At 38.0% G+C, this 18,257-nt stretch overlaps 8 protein-coding genes across 8 annotated transcripts; 3 read left to right on the top strand and 5 right to left on the bottom strand. All coding sequences in view use genetic code 12, as the record gives it.

Annotated features, from left to right (window-relative positions):
* Positions 1–17: 17 nt before the first annotated feature.
* On the top strand, positions 18–1,631 carry MTE1 (Mte1p; the record flags this gene model as incomplete). Its single annotated transcript, XM_064995344.1, has 1 exon — positions 18–1,631. The coding sequence occupies one exon, from the start codon at positions 18–20 to the stop codon at positions 1,629–1,631; it is 1,614 nt and encodes a 537-aa protein (XP_064851416.1).
* Positions 1,632–2,142: 511 nt separating this feature from the next.
* Positions 2,143–4,498, bottom strand: DASC09_017400 (uncharacterized protein; the record flags this gene model as incomplete). The annotated part of the gene is made up of 2 exons (XM_064995343.1): positions 2,143–4,389; positions 4,487–4,498. The coding sequence occupies 2 exons, from the start codon at positions 4,496–4,498 to the stop codon at positions 2,143–2,145; spliced, it is 2,259 nt and encodes a 752-aa protein (XP_064851415.1).
* A 427-nt stretch (positions 4,499–4,925) lies between these two features.
* On the bottom strand, positions 4,926–6,047 carry DASC09_017390 (uncharacterized protein; the record flags this gene model as incomplete). Its single annotated transcript, XM_064995342.1, has 1 exon — positions 4,926–6,047. One exon carries the CDS (start codon positions 6,045–6,047, stop codon positions 4,926–4,928), a length of 1,122 nt encoding a protein of 373 aa, XP_064851414.1.
* A 290-nt stretch (positions 6,048–6,337) lies between these two features.
* On the top strand, positions 6,338–6,670 carry DAD3 (Dad3p; the record flags this gene model as incomplete). The annotated part of the gene is made up of 1 exon (XM_064995341.1): positions 6,338–6,670. One exon carries the CDS (start codon positions 6,338–6,340, stop codon positions 6,668–6,670), a length of 333 nt encoding a protein of 110 aa, XP_064851413.1.
* Positions 6,671–7,206: 536 nt separating this feature from the next.
* Positions 7,207–12,330, bottom strand: DASC09_017370 (uncharacterized protein; the record flags this gene model as incomplete). Its single annotated transcript, XM_064995340.1, has 1 exon — positions 7,207–12,330. One exon carries the CDS (start codon positions 12,328–12,330, stop codon positions 7,207–7,209), a length of 5,124 nt encoding a protein of 1,707 aa, XP_064851412.1.
* Positions 12,331–13,089: 759 nt separating this feature from the next.
* Positions 13,090–13,272, bottom strand: DASC09_017360 (uncharacterized protein; the record flags this gene model as incomplete). Its single annotated transcript, XM_064995339.1, has 1 exon — positions 13,090–13,272. The coding sequence occupies one exon, from the start codon at positions 13,270–13,272 to the stop codon at positions 13,090–13,092; it is 183 nt and encodes a 60-aa protein (XP_064851411.1).
* Positions 13,273–13,334: 62 nt separating this feature from the next.
* Positions 13,335–16,418, top strand: DASC09_017350 (uncharacterized protein; the record flags this gene model as incomplete). The annotated part of the gene is made up of 1 exon (XM_064995338.1): positions 13,335–16,418. The coding sequence occupies one exon, from the start codon at positions 13,335–13,337 to the stop codon at positions 16,416–16,418; it is 3,084 nt and encodes a 1,027-aa protein (XP_064851410.1).
* A 253-nt stretch (positions 16,419–16,671) lies between these two features.
* DASC09_017340 (uncharacterized protein) lies at positions 16,672–17,514 on the bottom strand (the record flags this gene model as incomplete). The annotated part of the gene is made up of 1 exon (XM_064995337.1): positions 16,672–17,514. The coding sequence occupies one exon, from the start codon at positions 17,512–17,514 to the stop codon at positions 16,672–16,674; it is 843 nt and encodes a 280-aa protein (XP_064851409.1).
* Positions 17,515–18,257: the final 743 nt, after the last annotated feature.

The following is an 18,257-nucleotide window of genomic DNA, read 5'->3' as shown; positions in this document are numbered from 1 at the left end:
TATACTACACCATTAATATGGACGAGGAGTCCCTAAGGAATGCCAGAGTGATTGAGTATGAGGCATTGTTCACCAAACAGAAATTCCAAAAAACCAAGACCTGGCACGACGGGACTCTCAAATACTACACTTTTAACCGGAAAGTAGTATTGATCGATGGGATCACCGGGGCCAAATTAGCAGAAGAATTTGTGAAGAAGGACACCACCATACAAGAAGGCCAGCAGTTCCATTTATCTAGCTATATGATTGAAGTTGGGGGGCTTATTGGAGAACATGAACGTGATTTGAGCGGGGCGTTTGTTAAACAAAGTCAGCAAAATAATAATGATAATAATAATAATAATAATAAGACAGGGTCCATGTCTAAGTTAGGGGATCGAGACCATCCAGTTAATAATCGTCCATTAGATGATATTATGCCAGTGAAACAGCGAATAAGACCGGTGGGGTTGACAAAGGGTAAACCTTCTTTGAATAGGGTGCAGAACTCACCGATATCAAGAAACCTCTATAATAGAACAATGAGTCGTCGACCTTTGACACCATTGGACAACAATAAGATAATAATATCGAAACCAATGAAACCTCTATCACCAAATAATTTGCCAACCCCAGTGGTAAAGACAAAGAAACTTACAAAAAAGCCCGCGACAGAGGAAGAACCACTTAGTACCAAGCTATTGAGAATTTCTGGTCCTCGACTTCAATCATCACGGAGAACATCGAGGATAATTGTGGGATTACCAATGCCAAAGACAAAAAATACAGGAAGATTATCGGAATCCCCGAAGAGAAGGTCAAAGAAGAGGAAAAATCCTACAAGAATCATGAAATTGCATGGACCGCCAAGACCCATTGAAATCCCCAAAAAGTTACTAGATCATTTAGATGGGGCAATAAAAAGCGGCACAAGCAGTAATAGTGAACGAAGTGGGGATTTTGAGCATTCTTTGAGTGATGATGAGGAAGAAACTTCTTTATCTGGATCAAGGCAATCTGGTGAAATGGATATTCCTAATGAAAACAATGTTCCAAACCAAACAACCACAACACACAACAAACTCGAAGATCCTGTGTCGGAACAAACAATAATAACACACAAGAATCAAAATGATAAGCCCCAAAAATCGTATAAATCTGACAATCCTCAAAATCACGGTGATGAGCACGATCCCGAAATTTCTAATGAGCCAACCACAATAATAGAAAATTCAAACTTCTCCCCATCAACAACAACAAGATCATTCACCAAGACTTCACCAAGGTTAATTACTTCTTCTTCTTCTTCTTTGTCTTCTTCATTAGTCGACATCTCTAAAAACTCATCCACGTCCTCTGGCCCGATCAAAATCACCAACATAACTCCTCTGAGACATCCAAAGCTTGGAACCAGGTATAATCAATCTCCACTGGCTGCCAAAACCACGAATTTAACAAAACGGCCTCTTGCTCCACAGGTGGAGATTTACGCGTCGGATTATGACTCTCAGATTTCTGATGATTTTGAAGACGATAGTGAGGATGATGACAATACTTTTGGAAACAACACCAATGAAAAGTCATTATCTAACCGACTTAAGGCGATCAATAATGGGGGAAAGATAAGAACAACTCAAACAATAACTTGATTGAAAAAAAAAAGCAAAAATATTTTTGATGACGTATGTACTATACCTGTATATTTCTAATAATAATCATAGAATCGGACTTTCAAGAACGGATTTCTCTATTTTTTTTTCTCATTCTTTATCTATTGTAGGAAACTAAAATTGATAAAATGATATTTTTTTTTTTTTTTTGAAACAAAGTAATTAGTATATTATATTGATATGCTTCCAAGAATAAACATGAGGTAACCAAAAAATAAATTGATGCAATTTCTTTAAATATAACATGAACAAACAAACAATAAAAAACAAAAAACATATAAACAAAAACAAAAACTCATAATCAGAGAAACAAGATAACGTTTTCTTTTCAATAAAAGACAAATTTTTAAACAAGAATTCCCAAAAATATCATAAAGAAAGCCCAAAAAAAGAATTGAAATGGATTCATAAAATAAAAACTAAACAAAAACAGCAAAAAAAAAAAAAAGAAACAACATGATATTAAGGACACAGAAAAAATTCCCAGATTTCAAGTGTTAATAGTGGAAGCACTGCTCGCTGGAATTGTCTTTTGGCTTAATATACTATGAACATTAGATTTTCTTCTTCTCTCCAACATCACCGAATGGTTCAAATCTAAACTAAAATTATTTAGCGATGGTTCCATTGAATTGCTTATCACTTGGCTATCAAAGCTTTGTCTAGTTGCTGAATCACCGTTGATAGATTGTGTAAATGGGGAGTTTGATCCACCCACGTTCAATGAAATTTCATGCTGTGTTTGTTGTACTTTGAAGCTTCTGCTGCTACTAACATCACTACTATCATTGTCGTCGAATCCGTCATCATCATCATACGTTCCGCAGTTTTCTTCTTCATCTTCTTCGTCCTCACAATGATACGACTGGGAGAACTTCACGTCTTTTGGACAAGGAGTTCTAGGTAACGAGCTCTTCTTTTTCTTGGAAAATGATACCGCTAATAGGCTATCAGTGAGACTGGAAACATTGGTATGTGATTTTTCGTCGACTTCAATTTTCGTTTGATTTATACTGATCGACAGGGGAATAGACTTGTGATCAGTGATTTGCGATGCCTGGAAATTCAGATCAGTAATGAGGATTGGTGCGGGTTTATGTTTGGTATCGGCTTTTGTAATTCTGGTTAATATAGTAGCAGTAGGGGTATTGTCATCCTTGATGAAGTCTCTATTAGTGGATTCTTGCGACGACGATGACGCGGACTGCCGATCTTCTTCTTCTTTCAATTGTTGTAAGGGAGATGGGGCGTGGTTTATGGCCAGTTCGCAAGAAGTAAATAACGCAGAGTTTTCTCTTTGAATCTCAATGTGCTTGTTAAATATGCTCTTGTATTTCTTTTCTTTAGCGATCAACACACCACCTTCACTGCTATTGGGATTGATTCGGTTAGGAGTATTCAAGGATATATCATTGCCATGGGCTTCAGGTTGGTGCTCTATAGGGGCCACTTTGTCATCTACTTTCTGTTCAATCACCAATTTTCTATAATTTGGGAAATAATCCACATTATTTTTCTCGTTGTAACTATAAGATTTTTTCAACGATTGGAAGTTGCCCTTGGTTATCCATGGATCAGATAACATTTGGTCAATACTGTATCTTTTCAAAGGGTTGACATTTAACAATTTCTTCACCATGTACTTGGCATCGTTGCTAATTTCGTCCCACCACGGGCTCAAGAACTCGTATTCTCCTTTTAAACTCTTTTTTAACAATTTGACTTGATCGTTATTATCGTCGTAGAATGGCGGGAACCCGCATAGCAAAGTGTATAACACACACCCGATGGCCCATAAATCCACGGATTTATCATATTTTTCAACTTTCACAATTTCCGGCGCAGTGTATCCGGCAGTTCCACAAGGAGTTTGGGTGGTGGTATTCCACAACACTTTGGAGAGCCCGAAATCCGCCAATTTCACCACCCCTATACCACCACCGCCTATGCCTTTGATAAAATAACCTTCGTCGAGTTTATCATCGCCATCGGATTCTCGTTTTGATTTTGCAAATTCCGCGGAAGTACGAGGTTTATAATCACAAGGAATGAACAACAAATTCTCGGGTTTAATGTCTCGGTGTGCTACTCCGATTTCTTCATGTAAATATTTGATAGCGTTGACCACCTGGATGATGATGTGTCGAGAAAGCTCTTCACTAAGATAAGTGAAATTGATGATTTGTTTGAATATTTCACCACCGGCACAATATTCCAAGATTAAAAAGAAATTATCTTGCGATTCTATCGAGTCATAGAGCTTGATGATATTCTTATGGTCCAACTTCTGCATAATGTTGATTTCTTTGAGAATCGCTTTCCGCTGGGTCTCGTTGATCGAATGCTTGTCAATGATTTTGATCGCCACATATCGATCGTTATTATTATGATCAATAGCTCTGTAAACCGTAGAGAACGCCCCATCGCCAATAATTTCAAGAAGGGAATATTTATTAGCCAATTCAATGTACAGAGTGTCGCCAGTAGGAGTCAGAGTAGTAGTCAACAGCACCGTCGTCGTCGTTGTCGTCGTCGATTTTTTAACCACAGCAGCCTGGGTGATGGTATCTTGGACATTTGCAGGGATACTCTCAGAAACTTTTTTTTCCTTTTGTTTGGTCGACAGTGATTTCTTTTTATCCTTCTTGACGTAACCGGATGTTAAGGAATTGCCATTTTTTGTAGATGAGCCAGCAACATGTTTGTTGGAATTCTTTTTCAAGATACTTTTAATGTTCTATAGAGGTTAGTAAAAATTCACTTGAGTATCCTATTTGATAAGGTATATACCTTTTCAATTAAATAGGTTCAAAAGGGTAGAAAACAAAACTTACCAGAAATATCATCGCTAATAGGCCATTATCAGTCGATATTACCTAGTGACAAGATGCCAGATCCACAAAAAACAAGAAAACAGCCAGAAACACCAGTGTAGATGGAGCCGGGAATTCAAGAGGATACTGGGGTTAATATATTTAGTAGCAAAATGGGTAGCACTTGTTGTTGTTGTTGTTGTTGTTGTTGTTGTTGTTATTATAGGTATTGTTGAGTAGGTGCAACGGCCACCTGAGTTATCCCGAAATTTTAGAGAAATTTTCGGATTTTTTGCCTTGGGCGATTACGTAATGGCGGTGCTCGCAGTCATTACTACTCTTTACTCATCTTCTACAACTCACAAAACATATATATAATAATATACCTCCATTTTCTGAGAAATAAATAATAATATAATGAGTGTAAAATATAATAGCTAACCAATTTTTTTTTTTCCTTTTATTTGCTTGGCTCGTCAGGCTTTTTCTCAGAAGCAGAAATATTGACATCTCCACGACCAGTAGTTTTTGAAGCAGTTTCAAAAACTTCTTGTTTATCAGTGTCTTTAGCAATGCTCACTTTACAATCAGCAGCAGCCTTAATATCTTTACTAGTTTCTTTCATCGAGTGGAAAGTCTCTTCGACCTTTTCTCCCTTAACTTGGGCACTCATCATAAACCGGTGGAATTGCACTTGCACTGCTGGCGGGCACTTGCAAATAATTCTTGCATCGACGGTTTCTGCAAAATCCTTGAAAAACAACTTTGTTGATTCGGAATACACAATTCTCAACCAGTAGAATAACAAGAACGTCACGAGAGCAAAACCCGAAGTACCTCTCATCATCAAAGTGTTGACGAGAAGCACTGCCACCACCATCAATTCATTGTAGGAAATCATCATCGCCAATCCTTTAACAAGGCTTTTTGGGTATTTGCCAATCAAATTGAATTGCTTGCTCAATTGAAGGAAACTGATGATGATGTATGGGGCAATCTTGAACACTGACGATCTGGTGAAAACCCACACGACACATAACAACAAGTATTGGAAATTTTCCGTAGTGATTAATGCAAAGAAATTAGGCATGCTTAAACCAAACTTTGAGAAAATCGACATGGTATAAGCAAGTATTGACCCGATCAATGATGCCCGATAAGCGATCATCGAATACAAGCCTCTTCTGGACTTGAAATGTACAAAATAAATGTAGATAAACACCAAACCAGATATCAATGCCAAAACATGGCCAATAGTCCAAAGCAATTTCGTGTAGTTTTTTGGTTCTGGTTTCTTTTTTTGCAAGATTTTACGTTTTTGGAATAATGGGTTAGTTTCTGTCGAAGTGGTGGTGGTGGTAGTTGTAGTCGCTTCAGCTTCTTTGTAGTCTTCTTTTTGCAAGTATGGTGCTGGTTGTTCCGACTTTGAAGCCACGGATTCTTTAGTCAAATTGGCAGTGGCATTCTGACCAGTGCTCGCGGTCAGTGGTGATACTGTTGGTTTGGTGATAAATGGTGGTTCTAGACGCAGTTTTTCATCTGCTTGACCAGGCGAGACGGTGGATGTAGCTGTGGAAGACATGGTATCAGTGACTGATGAGGTTTAACATATATCGTCAATGATGTACATACGGATTATCCTTCCTGGTTTCCTATATAATATAACAGTAGTAAAGAATAATGATAATAGGCAATTCTCAGTTGAAGCAACTAGCAATTTCAGGTGGGGGGCCCCTAACCTGCCACTTTTTTTTTTTTTTTTTGTCTTTTAGAAGCCCTGGCAAGGGAGGGAGGCGCGATAATAAACACACAAAATCGCCTGTAGATGAGATGATGATGATGCTGATATAATGATGAAGGAAATAGTTACTAATGGAAGAATCAATAGACAGAACCCAGGTAAACGACACAGAGTATGAGGTACTAGCACAATACCAGCTTGCGCTTCGCCAGCTTAAGAAAATCAACCACCAACTAGAAACCTTGAACAAATCGCCAACACCACAATTGATCGAACAACTTCGGTTCTTGGAGAACAAGATCGGTCTATTATTTACTTTAATTAAATCCTCAGCATTCAGCTTTATCGTGAAACATCAGCAAGATATAAATTACGATGAGAATGACGGGAACGAGGTGATCAACAATGGGATTCTCCAGTCGCTGGACGGAACTGTCAATGTCACATTAGACTCCACCAAATAATGGGTTTTATTAGATCTTTTTTCTTGTTTGTTTTTCTTTAGATTTCTAGTAGGCTTGGTTCTACAAGCAGAAGCCTTCTTTACACTCACTGTATTATATATAACATCTTTTTAACGTCGGGCTTTTATTACATATAGACATAAATTGTAGGAAAAATATTAGGAGTTAATAATTTAAACTTGTGATTTATATGAATATTTTTTTTTTTAAAAAAAAGACGAAGACAAAGACAAAGATAAAGTAATCGAAAATACAACAATCAGTAAGGCAAAATTCAGTTTTAGTATGTAACCTATGAATAAAAAAACATGACGACAAAAACACAGCACTAAAAAAAAATAATAAAAATATGAAAATAAAATGATAAAACAGAAAGGAATCTATTATATGAATTGGATGGAATGGAATAAAATAAGGTGTGATGGGAATGATGGAAATAGAAGGAATAAAAGAACAAAGGGAAAATCAAAATATTAGAAATAACAGCATAGAAAAAAAAAAAACAAAAAAAAAACATGATTTGATGATCACCAAACTTAGGCTGAACCATGCTTCTTTTCATATGCTCCCTTAGCTTCTTCCAATAAAGTATCCAATTCCCCAGAATTGGCACACATACTGTAGAAGATTGTACTTTGATCAGATACCAATTTCCAAGGCTCATCGTACTCTTTGACTTCCCCGGCGTCCATCACCAAAATCTTATCGTAATCAATGATCGATCTCAATCTATGAGCGATGGTCAAAATCGTACTGCCTCCGAATTCACTTCTAATGGTTTGTTGGATCTTGGCATCACTGTTATAATCGATAGATGCGGTGGCTTCGTCCAACAAAATCACCTTTGGAGCTCTGAGTAAAGATCTTGCCAAACACATTAATTGTCTTTGACCTTGTGACAAGTTCTTACCACCTTCTTCGACATTACTGTCCAAATCCAAAAACTTGTTGACATTTTCTCCGGAATCTTCATTATTATCGACAGTTGATTGGGCAATGGTTTGTAAAGCATTGAATTCATCCATAGAAATCAAGTTGACACGACGTAACGCTTCGTAGATTTCTACATCAGTCTTATCGTCAAATGGATCAAGGTTCGAACGAATGGTACCAGTGAACAAAGTTGGATCTTGTGGAATGATGGTGATGGCTTGACGTAAAGCGTCCAACCCAATGCTAGTGATATCAATCCCGTCAATCTTAATGTGTCCGGTTTCAGGATCCAAGAATCTAAATAATGCGGTGATAATCGTGGATTTACCAGCCCCGGTTCTGCCAACAATCCCCACTTTAGAAGTACTTTCCACATTGAAGGATACATTCTTGATGACTTGTGGTAGTTCTGGAGCATATCTAAGTGACAAATCTTTAACTTCAATTTCCCCCTTGCTTGGCCACGACTTTGGTGGTTGGGTTTCTGGAACGAATTGTGCTGGTTCTTGTTCAATATCCAAGTATTCTTGCAATCTTTCAACAGAATTCATGGTCATTTCCACTTCGGCATAAAGTCTAACAATCCATAACGCAGATTCGGTGAAGGAGATAGCATAAGAAAGAGATAAACCAGCAAGACCGGCATCAAGATAATTGACACTCAAAATCACAAATGCCCCAGCGAAAAAAGTGACAAAAGACCCCGCGGTATCAACTCTTAAATGTAACCAACGGTTAGCCACCCACAAGTAGAAGAATGGTCCATTATTCTTATCAATCTTGTCCAAGTTTTGACGCATAAAACGGTGCTCGTCACCATAAGCTCTGATGGTGGTGACCCCAATCAAAGTTTCGCTGAAATGTTGATGGATAGGAGATCTAGAGATTGATTCATAACGTTTCAATTCACGAGACAACGTCAAATAAAATACGGCAATCAAATAAAACATTCCCATGATGAACACCGCGAACAAAAAGAATGCAGGGGTGATGGAAACAATCAACACAAGGGTAGAAGCAGTGACAATCAAAGAAATGAACCCCCCTTGAGCCATTGGCGCCAATTGTTGATCAATGGATTCGATATCTCTGGAGAAACGGTTCATGATACGGCCAATTGGGGTGGCATCGAAGAATCTAATCTTGGCGCGGAACACTTTATCCAACAATTCAACAAAGATGGAATTCGAGGCTTCGATACCTTGAACAAACACCATGTAATCTCTGAAACAACAAATGAATGCAAAACAGAACCCGATACCAGTGTACACTGTCATGTAGAAAGCAGTATTGTGAAGTGAAGCGCCATGGTCATCGGTCAAAATATAACCCATTGGAGATTTCCATAATTTTTCATTACTAACAAAATCAGCCATCACAGTACCGGTACTGAAAACTTTGGTGGTACCAAAAAGATTGATGGAGATATTACCAGATTCGGAATCGTAAGCCCAACGACGCACCCACCAAGATTGACCAATGTTCACGATTTGAGAACCGACAAACAACGCCAATAAGAATCCCCAGATGAAATAACTACCAAAACGCTTAGCGTAAAAGATATAAACGTCCAAACTAACAACCCCTTCTGCCTTAGCTTCTTCTTTGATCAAATTGTGTACTGGAGCGTCTGTTTCACCATTATCAGCGGTGGTAGTAACTCTAGTAGCAATGGTACTAACTTTAGAGACAACTCTTTCCAATTGAAGTTCTTCTTCATTATTGTCAATATCATATGGCAAACTAGAACCTCTTGGACCAGCCACGTGGGATGCACGTCTGTTAGAAACCAAATTAACAGAAATTGCGGTGACTTCGTTTTCATCTTCTTCTTCAACATCTTCAACAATGGCCACATGGGTGTCTTCTTCGTTTAAAATGGCAGCTTCAATCAATTTATCGTCACCAAAGTAACCATCTTCTAATAATTTCTTTGGAGTACCTTGGAGTTGAATTTTACCATTGTCCAATACCACGACCCATTGGGCTCTTTTGACACTTAATGCCACATTATGGGTGACCAACAAACATGTTCTGTTTTCCATTAACTTACCAGTAATACAGTTTTCATAAACCCAAAGAGCGGTATGAGAATCGACAGCAGAAAGACAGTCATCCAACAACACGGTTTTCGAAGAAGAATACAAAGCACGGGCGAGGGACACACGTTGCTTTTGACCACCAGATAAAGTAATCCCTTTTTCCCCAACTTCGGTAGCATCACCGTATTCCAAGATTTCAAAATCACGAGAAAGACCACAAGCGGCAACCACGGCTTTATAACGCTTGGCATTATAAGGAGCAGCGAATAAAATGTTATTTTTGATAGAATCGTTCAATAACCAAGCAGCTTGGGCACAATAAGCAACAGAATCGGTGAGACCGGTTTTTGGATCAGGAATAAGGGCAGAACGAGCGTTTGCAGCACCAGGAAGGAAGACTTTACCCTTGATCTTTTCCATTTCCCCAAGCAATGCCAAAAGAAGAGAGGTCTTACCAGAACCGGTAGCACCGATAATAATATTCAATTTAGATTGTTTAAATTCAATGTCCAAATCTCTCAATTTGAAATCAGAACTCGAGTTAGCGTCCCAGGCAAAACTGGCATTTTGGAAACCGGTAATTGGAGAATTAGCGTCACGAGGTTCACTAAGTTGCTCATATTTAGAAGTTTCTGGCTCATCCAAGAAATCATTAACTCTGTCAAGAGAAACCTTGGATTGAATAACAAATGACAACATGTAAGCCAAATCATCAAGAGGAATTCTGAGCAAATTGAAAAGAGACAACGAGGTGAAGGCCACAGGGGTGGTCAAAACATTACCTTCGATATAAATGTAACAACTGAATGACAAAATGGTGACAAAAGTTGGGATTAAGAATGATAAGAAATTACCACCGACAGACACAAGCAATCTAGTTTTCAATGCAGCCAATTCTTCAGAACGAACATCGAGAATTTGATTGTAAAATTTAGATTCCCAAGTAAAGAACTTGATGATTCTAATGGAGTTCAAAGATTCGTTCAACTTTTGAATTCTCTTATCGGTAATCCCTAAAATTTTCTTTTGCAAATCACCAACTTTTAAGGAAATCTTATAGTTAACTGGCAAAAGGGCAACAATGGCAATTGCACCAACAAGGGCACTCCAACCAAGTAATTGATAGAGGAAAACGATGGAAATACATGAAGACAAGGCCCCACTAACAAAATAGTGCAAGTACCCACAAATTTCAGACACTTTGAAAGCATCGACAGACATCAAATTGATAATTCCACCAATATCTCTAATCTGTTCATCGTCCAAAGACTCTTTACCTTTAGCATCTTCTTTATTCTTGTCATCAGTTTCCTCAGAGTCAGATTTGCTAGATGAACTGCTACTCTTGTTATTGACGGCCATTTTACGTCTTAAACCCTTAGAATAAATTTCCCCAATGATGATGGCCTTCATTCTAATACAGATTCTTCTACCAAGGAACAAAGCTACCCCAAAGCACAAAGTATTGGTCAATCTCAAAAAGAACATCAAAAACAAATAAAACCAAGCCAAGTTAGTTGGAGTTTTTTCTGGAGCTTGAACGTATTCCAAGAGTTTTTTCAAGAAATAAGTTGGGGCAAACATCAAGAATGATTCAAGAATGGTTAAGGCCGCTTGCAAACCAAACAAGCCTTTGAAATACTTGAATAATTTCAAAGCGAAACGAGAACTGGTTTTGAAATCTTCGAATTTTTTGAGTACCACATAAGCATAATCATCATCTCTCAAACTCCAAATGTCTGAAGTGGTGATACCTGAGCGATAAGCTTTCATGATCATTGGGTCAATCCAGTCGTAAATGGAAAAAGAAAGCAAAGAAATGTTGTTTTCAGGAGATGGAATCATGTCACCAACTTTGTATAATTTGACTGGCTTATCGCCAATGGTGGAAGTCCAGGTGAGGAGGAATAAAGCCACAGAAATAATGACCTGAGAAAGGTAGTATTTGCTAGTGAAAGAGTTTGCGTAATCATTGACAACAAAAGAACGAGTGAGAATCATATTGACAATGAAAAGCAAAGTGTAAGCAAAAGTGGAGTTAGCCCACAAGTTTGGACAGTATTTGTGATAAAAGAGCCAGGTATTATTGATATTCAATAATCTGAGAGTACCAATGGCCAAAAAATAAGTCCAGAATCCCAAACGAACAGCGGCAGAATTGTCATTTGACCATTCGGAATTTAATGATGACATGCTAAACACGGCTAAATGAAGTAAGAATTGCCCAATTAAGATGAATTCTTCAGTGATAAGTTTCAGACGCTCAGCACAGTTACGGTATACCATAAGGGTTTTTCCATGAGGAGAGCCATCTTCATTAGTGAATTTCAAAGAGTGGATATCGAAATGTTGTCTTTTAATCAATTCGCCTTTAGACACTGACGCATCGGTGGTGGACCCGTAATGTTCAACCAGGGCAGACTCACCTTCGTCAGCATCATCGTAATACTCTGATTCTTGAACATTGTTGCCGAGCAAAGGTTGGGCTTCTTGAGGGGTGAAAAGCAAAGTTGGATGCTTGAAGTGGTTGAAGTTCGTGATATAGTAATGGGAGAGGTAAATGAGCGATGACGCCAAGATAAGTAATGGCAAGCCAGTATCGAAAAGGATATGTCTACCACACGCAGTCAAGTCGAATTCGGCAGAGTTCCAATATACAGGACATCCGGTAGAATTTGAGGACATTCTTAGTGGATTGTAGGGTATTTGGTTTTCTTTGGGGAAAGAAGGAGAAGGGTGGAAAGAGAATGAGTAGGTTTGGGAATTTTTCCTGCACTAATACTGAAAAAAAAAAAAAAAAAAAAAAAAAGGTTTGATAACGCTATATACTAGAGTGTTCCCGGAAGCCAGGTTGATTGATTGGCGATGCCCAGTCACTGACAATAGAGAACTACGGAGATTCTACGATACGAAATAGCCATTACAGTGCTAATATTTTCATTATCTTCTGGTGGGGTATATATATATATGTATATATCTATAAGTAGATATAGACACTATATCACCCACATGCTAATCTGTGATGGGTGTCTGATAGTTGGTCGTCACCCTCCCCTCGCTTCCCCCCCAAAGATTATCAAATGGAGCGTCGCAGAATTTCCGCTTTCGGCCAGCTGCAGGTTGTCTTCTGGAGATTAGTGCGTTACCCTGCCCTGACCTTCCCGCAGCCCAGCCCTCCCCCTTTTCCCATTAATATTCCCAGTACCTCCTACTGGGAAATATTACGATGACACTGCCCTACTGCCGGTGGAGTATCGACATGGATTGTAATCCAGTATCGTGGGTATCGCACTTCCTTTTCTTCCTCTTCTTCTTATTTCTGCTATATGCGCATGATTCATGCGTTGTCTCACATACGTCAAAAAAGTTTTGACTACTACTTCACTAAATATATATCAATCACTGAGAAGGGCCTTGGTAGAGTTCTTCTTGACAACATTCTTATCATTCCCCGAAATCTACATTTGATGAAAGCGTTGAGGTTCTGGGATGGCCAAATTCGTTGCCGTCGACCTTGCCGTATCGGATGGCTGGTGCTCCCCCCGAACCGGCAGTGATATCATCCGTGCTGGAGTACTCCAACGTCCTTCCCAAACTGGCACCCATTGGTCCCTTAACACATATCATTATCATCACTATTACGTATATATTTTCCTGATCGGTGATGGCTCAGCGACAACTGCCAACCCATGACAACACAATCATTCCGATCCGCCGTTAAAGAGTTTGTGCTTCTTTCAAAAGACAACCATCCCGAAGGTATTGGTAGACTACTGCTGATTCTTGCAAACTCCGCCAATGATACCCAAATATACTCGTCTACTTTACCAATCTTGGTTGATTTGTATTCCTTCAATCCTTCTCCAAGCCCCGATGATATTATCAAGTCAAATCTTTTGCACGAAGTGATGGTCTACTTAGAAGGGCTATACACTCACGATAAACAAGATAACCTTGATATTAAAGAAGCAACGTTATTGTTTGAAAAATTACATCCAAAGTTGTCTTTGGAAGGGAAAATGAGATTGTTAAAGGACTATAGACTTGCCGAATATCTCTGGGGTATCATGACCAACGAGGATCCTGATCTTATTGGTCCTTACAAAAAATTGTTCAACTTGTATTTTGGTAATGCAGTTTATCGGACAAATGCCCTTGACCAGTGGATCATTGAAACATTTATGATTCCAGTATTAAAGAATCCCTCCAATCTCCAAAGCATGTATCTTTGCTTTGAACTCTTGTCAAAATTGCATTCCAATGTTATCCCTGATACCAAGTTAGCTGTCATTATTTGTGATCTACTAAAACCGATATCTTTAAAGTATCCTAGCTCAACCTCTAAGGCATTAGGCTTGTTCAAAAAACCCAAAGCTCCAAAACCAACATTCCATCTGACCCCAGTGATCATAGGCGTATTACAGTATTTGTCATGTTTGTTTGATGCTCACAAAGAATCCATTGGAGCTCTTGTGGAGATAGAAGTCTCTACAAAACTACGGGATTGGGTGTGCTACCTTTCCCAAGAACTCAATTCCTCTTTTGAAATCCAATATCATCTTCAGTACTTTCTCCATTTCTTCTTGATAACCAATCCAAATTTGAATATGGAGATGGTCAGGCAATTATTAGCGTCAAATATTTTTATTATCCGAGAATTGTTTGATATGTATAAAAATCAAACGGATCCCATGGTCCGCCAAAGCGATTACCCAAAAGATATTTTGGTGGTTAGGAATTTTGAATTCCTTTATCTTCGTGAACGCCAACGGGTATGGAAATCTGGGGAGGATGAAAACAGTACTGACCAAAGAATTGATATCGCGGAATTCATAAACTACCTCTTAGATAATTGGAAATCAGCCAATATCACTAATAAGGAGCAGGTGCAGGCCATGACTGATTTACTTGACTTTTGTTTGCCAAAGATTCCTCAAAATAAAAAAAGGTCTTTGGTCAATAAATTATTCATCATTCTAAATAACGATAACCAAGAACTTAAACTTCCGGTAGCCAATTTCTATCGTGCTCATTGTGCAGACAATGAGTTTTCCAAGATGATTGATGACACAGTTTTTTTTTTTTATGTTGCAAAAAAGATGGAAAAATTAAAGGACGTGCTCCAGAAATCTAATGGTAAAGAGCAGATTCTCTGTGAAGAGGACCGAGTAGAGTTCTTCTTCATATCACAGTATATATTGAGACAATCTACTGCGCAACATAAAAGGTTACATGATACGTTGTGCCACGGTGATTATCTCAATTTCTTTGTCCCCAAGATCATAGAATTGCAGAATGAGGATGCCATGAGGTTGATGAATGCTTGCGTGGGATTATCACTTGCCAGCTTCGAACTAAATGAAGAATACTACTCTACTTTTTCAACATTGCTTGCGGGGGCTGAAGATGAATTTAAAAGACTCATTTTAATGTTCCTCGCAAATGTCATCATACAGTCTAAAAGGCTGGATCATTTGATCAGTCATCCAACGTTTTTAATGGAGATTTATTCTTTGGCGTTAAGTTCGGAAAACGACGATGTGAAATTTAATGCCTATAAAGTTCTCAACGTTCTTATTATGTTTATTGGTGCTGAAAAACGAGAAATCTTGAATGAAATTGTGAAAGAATGGGATTTTTTCAACGTTTTGCTCGTTCCGGTCCTTGAAGATTCCCAATCTTTTTTACACGAAAAAGTGTTCTTTATTCTAGAGAACCTTGGCAAAAATGGGGGGTTTGAACAAGAATTTGAAGCCACCAATGCCATTCCCTTGATGGTGGATTATTTTTGTACTAGACCTGGATATCGAAAATATTTCATTCTATTTATTCGTGGTTACTTTGATAAAACTGGAGCCAATGTTTCTGCAAAGAGTATATGTTTATACAAAGCTAATATTTTTAAGACTCTTCCTGTGGTGATAGAATTATTAAAGCCAGTGATAGCACAAAAAAATTTTGCAGAGAATATTTCGATGTTAGAGTATCTTTGCCAATTCTTTGGTACCATCTTAGATAATCACCCAATCTGTGTCAAAGATATCCCCACTGAGCAGAATATTGATATTTTTTCGATTACGTTTCAAACTATCAATTCGGCACCAACATCGATTGTTGATAAAATTAACATCAAATACTTTGTCTTATTGTGGAGAGGATTAGATCTTGCCAAAATTCCTGCAGCCGATATGGATGATTTTTGGAAAACCTTATTAAGACTATTTAATGATTGTTTGCCCAAGGCTTGTTGTGATGATGATACATTTGACCAAGTCAGTAAGTCTTGTGCGGAGCAAGTCATCCAAGGTATTATTACCATCGTTACTAAGTACATTGGTGACACTCCTAATAAATCAAAGGATTCAAGGGCCGCTTATTATTTCTTGAAACCAATGTTGACACTTTTAAGCAAAGACGTCCCATTGCTGCTTACTGTGAGCATCTGGCAGTTTTTCTACAAAGTGATTCGTGACAGAGAGAATGACACAATTGTGAAGTTGTTCTTTGAGAATATGACAGAAGCGGTTGTTCCTTCGTACAGATCAGTCATTATGATAAGACATCTTTGGGGTGAGGATTCCGTAGCCACGGCAACCATTTCGCTTTGTTGGAAGGTGGTGACTTACTATCCTAATACGGTTTATGAAACATATATCTTTGAGGATTTTGGGGTCAATGAACTGATGGATCGGTTAAAGGAACGATTTAAAGGTGATGTTAAGACGATGAAGAGGTTAAAAGATATTGAAGATATGGCTTATAAAGATTATTAGATTGGACTTATAGAATATTTTTTTTTTTTTTTTTTTTCTTTTGGATAAACTGAGTTTAATGTAAAGATATGCTGACTGCTTATGATTATACATAATATCTTGATGATAGTCACATAACGTGTATAAGAAATTATTACAAATGAAAAAGAATGTAGTGTAAAATATCTCCATTAAAATGTACTACAAACAGGATCTCATGGTCAGTGCATGAAGATCTAAAAATAATATAAACTTATATTGGTTTAAAAACACTCTAATTAGAATTGCTGTAGACGTTTGCTTCTTGTTCTTTGTACAGCACATCTGGAATAAGCTCAATGTTAACATCAGATTCAATTTTCTTTGAATTTTTTAACTCAGCTCGAACAAGATGAATACCATAGCCTGTAGCAAAAGAAACGGATATCAAAATGAGCCCCATTATGTAGAATAGAAATTTTTGCTCTCTCAAAGGAACGTTTTGGGAGGTCAGTAACGTTATTTCAATAATATCATCACTTCTGAAAATTGTTTGATGCAAATCTAGCCTAGCGGCTTGTGAGACGAAAAGTGCGGGAATGATAACGTCTTTAAGTTGGAAATCAGCCCTCATTTCAATTAGTTTTGGTTGGTTCATGTCATTTCCAACAATTACCGCTTTAGCTCCGAGGTCTTGTAAGTTGATGACTTTGTCTTTAAACTGACAACCTCCACGGATAACGATGGGAATGACATCATCCAGGACAAACATCTTCAGGGTAGTGTTGTAAAGTGGCTCTTCTTCTAATGAGGCTTTTAAAAGAGCTGGATTACAAGCATCATATGAGACATACAATGTCTGGCCACGATATTGGTGAACTCCGAGACTCCCATTGTGTCTAGTCACGGTTTCAATAGTAGGGGAAAATGCCGAGTATCTTGCAGGATAACTTATGGTGGTATTTGAATTCAACGGCACCCAGGATAAAGCTGCCGATGTGGTTGAATAGCTGATTGAAGTACTGTAATTTTCATCGCGAATAATTAGGAACAAGCTAACGAAAAATGTAAAAACACAAGCAAATAGAAATAATACACGCTGACAGAGTGGTGCACTTGAGAAACTAGAATGTGCCATTATTATTGTAAGTAAGATATGAATAGATCCTCAGGAAAGTGGATGTGAAAGAGTATTGATTTCGTTTGTGATCTTTATATATATCTCATACACTTTAACTACTCATACCAACTAGAAGTAAAATGAAGCAAGCTATCTATATATATATAATTAATATGTACACTCAGTTTCGGCATGAAATGCACGTGATGGGATTTTCGGGCGAATAGGGGAACGAATTAACGGGTACGCCCAGATCGGGTAATACAGTAATGTGACATTTTGTGCAGAGAGCACCTCAGTATGGATTTGAAAAGGTCCAGGATATTAGCGGACGTATTAGGTAGTAGGTTCTATACAGATCCCAATGAAATGATTTGGAATGTAAAATAGCGCTAGGAGATGACTCTGGTGTTGGCTAGACCAGATATGTAGGAGATATTGAGGGAAAGAATACCTAGAGGATAGTATAGACATCATAATTAAAGTATGTACTAGAGATTTTGACAAATTAGTTGTAGTAGTAAAGGCCGACCTACAAGGCGGCAAAGTAGAAAGATATCAGTGCCTTTACAAACTGTTTTCAACTGGAGAAGAAGCTGGAATGAGGTACTTTTCAATGAATTAAATGTTATCGTTGGGCCGCCAAAGAAAAGCGTACATGAACCCTCTTCTCACTAATGAGTATTGGAAATTTCTATAATATTTGATACGGGAAGATACTGCAGTAATTCTCAATTTTGTGTTGGCAAGTGTCCGGAAAA

This window comes from Saccharomycopsis crataegensis, assembly GCF_037102585.1.
Source record: "Saccharomycopsis crataegensis DNA, jcf7180000000073, whole genome shotgun sequence".
Lineage (NCBI taxonomy): Eukaryota > Fungi > Ascomycota > Saccharomycetes > Ascoideales > Saccharomycopsidaceae > Saccharomycopsis > Saccharomycopsis crataegensis.
The sequence above is the reverse complement of the archived record's forward strand: the minus strand, read 5'-3'. Positions and strand labels throughout refer to the sequence as shown.